Source organism: Pygoscelis adeliae, unplaced genomic scaffold (genome assembly GCF_000699105.1).
Source record: "Pygoscelis adeliae isolate BGI_AS28 unplaced genomic scaffold, ASM69910v1 Scaffold339, whole genome shotgun sequence".
In the NCBI taxonomy this organism is placed as follows: Eukaryota; Metazoa; Chordata; class Aves; order Sphenisciformes; family Spheniscidae; genus Pygoscelis; species Pygoscelis adeliae.
The window spans coordinates 666,313-673,650 of record NW_008825544.1 but is presented as its reverse complement, the minus strand read 5'-3'; the positions used below and the strand labels follow the sequence as shown (position 1 = coordinate 673,650).

The window sequence follows — 7,338 nt, the reverse complement described above, 5'->3', positions numbered from 1 at the left end:
CTCAATAAATCCATCCTTAATCAACAGAGACCCGAATTCAACTGCAGCAAAGGTCACTGAAGCGAATTCGGTGGGTCTCATGCTAATCAGTACTGAATGGATCTCAATACTTCAGGTCAGTGCCCACGTTAGCAGCACTCGCCTGCACTGCTTGGCCTGTAAGGCTAGGGGAGGGAGCTGAGCAGGGATGCCTTGGCCACAGCTTGGCTCTGATTAGAACCAGAGCTACCGGGCTCTCTTGCTTTTTCTCAGCGCTGCTGCGGTTCAACATGCCTTTTCTTTTCCTTAAAAACATATTAAAATAGTGGGGGTAGGGAGGGAAAAAGTAACAGGAAACTTAACAGAAACCAAATGTGGGGGGGGAAACAGAGCAAAATGAAACACACCATAAAATTCAGAAGACCAGGAAATGTTAAATGGTGTTTAAATAATGTCCCTGAAGGAGAGAGCAGTTTCAGCAAGCTCTGGCTTTAGTTGTATAGCGTCAAGCCTTCTTTTAAAAGCACCATCTACTACTGACTGCTTCCCTCTTGCACTGGTGGCATTAAACACTGTCAGCCAATGTTCTGCTGGGATGGGAGACAAGGGACTGGGGGAAGTCCTTGCTGGAGACCCACTGGCAGAGGAGATTACTGGAATGGGAACACACTGTTGCTTTAGGTACAAGACTGCTGCCCAGACCCTCAAGAGAGGTCTGAGGAGCAGCACAGTGCAAATCCATATCCATAAAGCAGGACAAGGCAGATACGGATTGAGGGAACTTGACTGCACTGAAAGGAGGCAAAGCCACAGCTGTTGCAGCAGGTAAAGCCCTACTGCCCCAATAGGCCTTCACCTCTCCCGTTCCTCCCCGAGGCTGTGCAGCTGTGCTGTTTGCAGCCTGTGCTGGGCCTTACCATCCCCATGATGCAAATCCAAATCGATATAAAGGACACGGTCAAACTTCTGGCGCAGACGCAGGATCCCCAAGACAGCGTCGTTCAGGTAACAGAAGCCAGAAGCTTCATCTCTGTGAAAACAATGTCCGTGAGGTTGAACATCACCAACACAATCGCCATTGATCTTGGCATTGCCATTTTTGCTTTGCAAGTCTCCACCTCACAGGGGCACAGAGAAGGATGAAGAGCCAGGCCAAGGCCCAGCAGCGACCAAGGGATGGGTCAGGAGCAGCTCAAAGCATGGCTGGGAAGCACAGAGAACATGACTGTGCCAATCGCTTCTCAACCCTGGGCTTGCTGGCAGCTGGTAAAGCATCAGCTGGCTCTGTTGCAGAGAGGCCCTGGCCCATGGGGGGCTTGGCAGGGTACCTCTGACCATTTCATTGTTGCACAAATAAAACATTAGCTTTCTGCACCTGAGATATTTTAAAGAAGTTCAGAGCCACTCAAAGCCACTCTCCTTTGCACCTCCTAACCCTCTGCAGCAAGAGGACAGGCCCCTGGACAGTCCTGCTTGGCCATTTTCCTGCAAGTGCTGAACAGGCACAGGCAGGCAGCTAACTCCATCCCTGCTGTCCAGGTCACAGCTCCTGGGAAGGTGCTGGCAGTAAAAGGCAGGTCCAAAGCAGTCGCAACACTGCTGCTCTGTTCCAAAGTCTCGTGGTATGAAGATTAAGCCTCTCCCCAAAGCAACACTCTCCCTTCCTGCCCAGGAAAATGCAAACAGGATGCCTCACATGCAGTCCCTCACAATACAGCTCCTAGGCTCAGCCAGAAGAGAGCCTCAGCAGCTAAACAGAGGACATATGTCAGGGATAAATCTTTCCATGCAACATCTATCAGGGGGCAGCTTCCATATTGCTGGTATCAAAGGAACAAGAAAGTTTCTTAATCCCTGCTCCAGACTTCCTTCAAAGTCAAGCCCCTGTCACCACTTGGCACTAGCCCATATGCACTCATAGGTCAGCCCTGGATAGCTGATTTAAACCAAAGCTTTATACTTTGCAACAGGAGTGTCCAAACCCCTCTTCCCAAGGCTCAAACAACTCCAGGATCTAAGATGTGCCTCTAGGAAACGCTTCGTAACTTTCAGCACTTGGCTCATTTCCCCCAACACTCCCCTGCTCAGCAAACAGCTGGAAACAGCGAGCAAGCATGGGGTGGCAGAACTGCACTTGCTCTCATTCCCTGCAAATGTCAAGGAGCACAGATGCTTCCCAGTGACTCTTAATTTACAGTGATGCTGAGAACTGGGATGTTAGCAGGTATCCTGGGAATCTTCCTTAACTGTGATTACACACCGTACTCCTCCCCTCCTTCCCAGCCCACAAGTAAGCCAAGTGAACTATGTCATGTCTCAGGCACTCTCTCCATGCTGTAACACACTCTCTCTTTCAAACTCAAGGCCGAGCAGAGCAGGACACCAGCTTGGACAGAGGCTGATCAGTGTCAGAGCTGCAGCTCAGGGCCAGCACATGGGATTTCTCCCCGCACAGATCCACACAGCAGAGCTCGGACTATCACTGCTGGAAGGAAGGGCAGGGCTGGATCAAGAAAAGGCACTGACTCAGCATCTCGCTCTCTGCTCCAAAGGCATAGCAGTGAACTGGGAATGTCAAAAGCCCCAGGTGACGGTGGTTACCATTCCTACCTTTACGACCTTGGAAAGTAACTAAGCCACCAGACAGCAGGTCTTTTTTGACAAACAGACATGTATTTTGCTAGGACAGGTCCTAGCACCAGGCACCTGCAGTCGAGTGTCCGTCTGGCTGGACCTTTGCACTGGACTGGCACCTACCACAGCTGCTGCCTACCCTGCAGCATCCCACGCCACCTCACTGGGGTGAATGGGAAGGCTCCTTTTATTAAATGCCTTTTCCAAACAGACTGTTTGCTTCCCAGAACACTGCTAATAGCACAACTCAGTGGCAGCAACACTGCTAAGATTTCTTCTGTTACAGGCATTTTATGAACCTTGTAATCAAGATAAAAGAGAATAGAAGATTTTTGAAAAGGCATCCCTCCTGCGAAGAGCAAGAGGGCTCAGCTCAGCCAAGCTAAACTCTCTTCTTCCTCAGCAAGCCATAGCTGAACCCATATTCAGCGAAGTGCTGACCAGGAAAAGGGTCCGGATGAGACATTGCCATCGCTGGAGTTTGCACATCACTGTTACACCTCCAGAGTTTCTCTGTCAGGTCAGAAAAGTCACTGGAGAAACCTGCGCACTCATGTACAAGCTGTTAGGGTTAGACACGTGGTTCATGCTAACTTCTGGGGCTCCCCAGGGAAACAGAATGGCACTGCAAAGGCCAGTTAGTTGGGGACAAGGAAGGGTGCATTTGCAGACAGGCCTCATGTTTTGGGGGATGGGGGACACAAGTTAAAATAAAACATACATCCATGGAAAACAGGGAAGCCATGGAAACAAATTATTTTACCACTACAGAATCACAGGATTCAGGGATGAAATTTTTACTTCCTCTCCTGTTGTTCTGGAAGATCGTTATTGACATCACAGCTCAGAGCAAACAGCCACCCACAGAGCATAGGGAAAACCAGAGGTGAGTCCTGCACTGTTTCAAACTTCTTATTAAGAACCCAAAAAAGCCACACAAAACAATTTGAACACCATGTTGCCACGTTCCCATTCTCTTCCAAGTTGGGAGCGACACCAATCGTTTGCCTCTCCACAGCCCTTCTCTATGGACTTGGCAAAAATCAATTCTCACTTGAACTTCCAGAGATAACCAAGTATCAATGGATGGTGGGACACCTCTGAATACATCTGCCCCAGACCTGCACTGCAGTCCATGATAGCACCAGGACTGGGCGGTAACCAGCCTACTCTCAGGCCTCTGCCCTACACTCTGCTTCCTTCCTATCTACCACCTGCCTTCCCCTCACCCCCTCACACCTTGCTCTCTCTTCCAGCTGGACTGCCGCACCCTGAGGGTTCACAGGGAAGCTGGGAGCTAGGAGGCAGGATTCAGGCACCAGGTGAGAAAACACAAGGGAAGAGATTGTTTTCTTACTTCTTTGCATGATGCCACCCTCCAGGCCAGTTAATTGCTACCTTGCACTTGCCGTCCAGCAGGCACTGGGCTGCAGTGATGGTGGCTCCTCCCACAGCTGCCGCATACTCAAAGATCCCTTCAGTAGCCGGACAGTCGTAACCTGTGGGTAAGAGTCCACGTGTCAGACACAACAGGCCTTTTCCTCTGGGGGAAGCACATTCTCTTTGTTTTGAGCTCTCTCTCTTTAACTGCTGCTCTAACTTTCTATTCCAGGCACAATGAAAAAGCCACGGCACAAAACCCTCACAACAGGTATCAGATTTGGACTCACGCAGCAGATTTAGAGGGGCGTAAGTAGTAAAAAAATTGTATTGGGTTTGTGTGGCAAGGTTTTAGTAGCAGGAGCGCTGCAGGGGTGGCTGCTATGAGAAGACTCCAGGAGCTGCACCCATGTCAGACAGAGGCGGCTCCAAGACAGACCCACCGCTGGCCAAGGCTGAGCCCATCAGCAATGCTGCTGGCACCTCTGTGATAACATATTGAAGAAAGAGTAAAAAACCCTTTCTAGGAGAGAGAAGTGAGAATATGAGTGTGAAATAGTCCTGCAGACACCAAGGTCAGTGAAGGAGGGTGAGGAGGTGCTCCAGGCACCGGAGCAGAGATTTCCCCTGCAGCCCGTGGTGAAGACCATGGTGAGGCAGGCTGTCCCCCTGCAGCCCTTGGAGGTCCATGGTGGAGCAGATGTCCACCTGCAGCCTGCGGAGGACCCCACGCTAGAGCAGGCTGATGCCCGAAGGAGGCTGTGACCCCGTGGGAAGCCCACACTGCAGCAGGCTCCTGGCAGGACCTGTGGACCCGTGGACAGAGGAGCCCATGCAGGAGCAGGTTTGCTGGCAGAACTTGTGACCTCGTGGGGGACCCATGCTGGAGCGGTCTGTTCCTGAAGGACTGCACCCCATGGAAGGGACCCACGCTGGAGCAGTTTCTGAAGAACTGCAGCCCGTGGGAAGGACTCACGTTGGAGAAATTGGTGGAGGACTGTCTCCCATGGGAGGGACCCCATGCTGGAGCAGGGGAAGAGTATGAGGAGGAGGGAGCGGCAGAGACAGTGTGTTATGAACTGACCACAACCCCCACTCCCCATCCCCTTGCACCGCTCAGGGGGGAGGGAGGGAGGGAGGTAGAAGAACTGGGAGTGAAGTTGAGGCTGGGAAGAAGGATGGATGAGGGGGAAGGTGATTTTAGTTTTGTTTTCAATTCTCACTTCCCTACTCTGTTATTAATTGGCAATAAATTGAGTTAATTTCCCTAAGTGATGGTAAACTGGTGAGTGATCTCCCTGTCCTTATCTTGACCCACAAGCTTTTCCACTGTATTTTCTCCCCTACCCTATTGAGGAGGGGGAAAGAGAGTGCATCTTAGTGGGCACCTGGCAGCCAGCCAAGGTTAACCCACCACAAAAATCAACAATCAAAATGTTTCCTTGCACTCAAATCATTCACAGATAGGTCTTGAACCAACTTCTGATCTGTGTGCCTGGCTAGCCCAACCTACTGGTCCCTCATACCAGTCTTGCAAAAACACTCTCAGTTCTCTGGCTACTCTACCAGGAAAGCCCTGACACGCTCACTGATGTATCTACCCCCTAAAAGCAGACATCCACAAAGGAGATAGGCCTAGGTATGCTGCAGATCTATAGCTAGAACATGATCTTCACCTACACCTTCCTACAGCAGCCTCCCTGGAGCCACTCCCCAGCAAGGTGCGACCCCAGAGCTGCTCCTCTGCCTGCAGACAGATCACCTTCAGAAATGTAAAGGGCAGATCTAGGGGAGACTCACGAAATCAGCGCAGAATCTGCCCCACTGCCTCAGTGCTGGGTCACTCCTGTTCCTGAGACTAAGACAGTACCCACAGCCACCTCACCTGCTTTAACTACTGCATTGCTCAGGCTGTCTTAAGTCCAGGCAGGCAAGAACCCTCTGCTCAAGACACAAGCAAAGTCACAGGCAAACAGCAGCCACCCTGATCCCTGACTGTAGCTTCAGGCCATTGTTCACGTGTGCCCTCCACTACAGCAGGCTTGTGGCAGCCAGTCTCAACCCTGTTCCAAGGGCAGCATGTCAGGGCCTTCTGTCCTGCCTGAGATCCTCAAAGCAGCAGCAAAAGGCACTGGCTTCGGGTATGCAAGGGACAGGCTGAGCTGCACGGAGCAGCAGCGTGAAGCTGACAGTACCCTCTGCTGGTAACAGTGAAAACGCCAGCCTGACAGGTGACTGCTGGCTGACAGGGTTCAGCAACATCCCATCAAAGAGTGTTTCCCTCCGGAAACAGCCCAGCAGCCCATCTGAGCTCACCCCTCTGTCTAACCTCAGCTCCAGCAAAAAGCATCCTGGACCTGATACTCAGTTAATCTCTCGCTGAAGATACGCATCCTTACCCAGTCCATACTCCACGGACTCCGGATGGTCATCATCCCCCTCCTCACTGACCTTCTGCAGGTGCTGCAGGTAGGCATCCGTGTGGAAGCTCGCCATCTCCTCCATGGAGGCTGCTTTTGGCTTGACTATCCTAGGCAGAGAGGGGGAAGGGAGCACATCAGGAGAAGAGGCTCCAGGGTTCGGCTGGAACACCCAGCTTTAACTTCCTCAGACTAGGAGCTTTCTTTTGGCAGTTGCTGTTGAAAAAGCAAACAAAACCCCCTCTTCCTCTCACACTGGACTGTCACTTTGAGTGAGAAAGCCACTCAGCTAAGCTGGAGTAGGCCTCTCCCCCAGCTTGGCACTGTCTGCTGTGCCCACCCCAATGAGGAACATCTGCAGGTACTGCCTGCATCAACCTTTCCACTTTGCTTCAAGTTTTTTTTCCCTTTTCTGCATGTTCTCCCAGTTTGAGCAATCTCCAGCAGATCCAACGTTCTGGTTACACACAGAGGAAATAACAGAGTGAAAACATCCAGGCCGAGCCCAGTGCTGTGGCAGGACACCAGCCCGCTAGGTCAAGAGCTGAGCAGCACCTCTTACATGCTCTTAACTCTGCTTGTGTTCAAAGCAGAGACCGCCTCTGTCCTCAGCAACTCGCATATCACCTTTCCCGGGTTTGGGCGCTTTGCAATCTGCCTAAATAAATCTCGTGACATATTGAAGCTCTCTCCAAACCTCAGACTCTGGGGGTGCACGCTGACAACGCAGTACAGCTCCATTGCTGCTGGAAGAATACAAGAAGCTCCCAGCTCCAGGCTAGCCCACGTGCCGGGCACTTCTCACCCAATGCCAGGGCAAACAGCCCTTTGGGTCCGCCTCTGTAATGGTACCTGCAGCCATTTCCCAAGCACACTCTACCAAAATGACCAGAAAGAAAAAAATCCTTTAAAAAAAAGCCCTAAT

At 51.5% G+C, this 7,338-nt stretch overlaps 1 protein-coding gene across 1 annotated transcript in view; it reads right to left on the bottom strand.

The window, feature by feature from the left end:
• The window catches only part of HDAC8 (histone deacetylase 8), a 42,291-nt gene that overhangs the window by 34,255 nt on the left and 698 nt on the right, over positions 1-7,338 (bottom strand). Inside the window, exons 2-4 of the mRNA XM_009331997.1 lie at positions 6,393-6,523; positions 3,971-4,112; positions 897-1,009 (exon numbers count right to left, since the gene is read on the bottom strand). Coding sequence (XP_009330272.1) covers positions 897-1,009; positions 3,971-4,112; positions 6,393-6,523 — 386 coding nt within the window. The remainder of the gene's footprint in view (positions 1-896; positions 1,010-3,970; positions 4,113-6,392; positions 6,524-7,338) is intronic.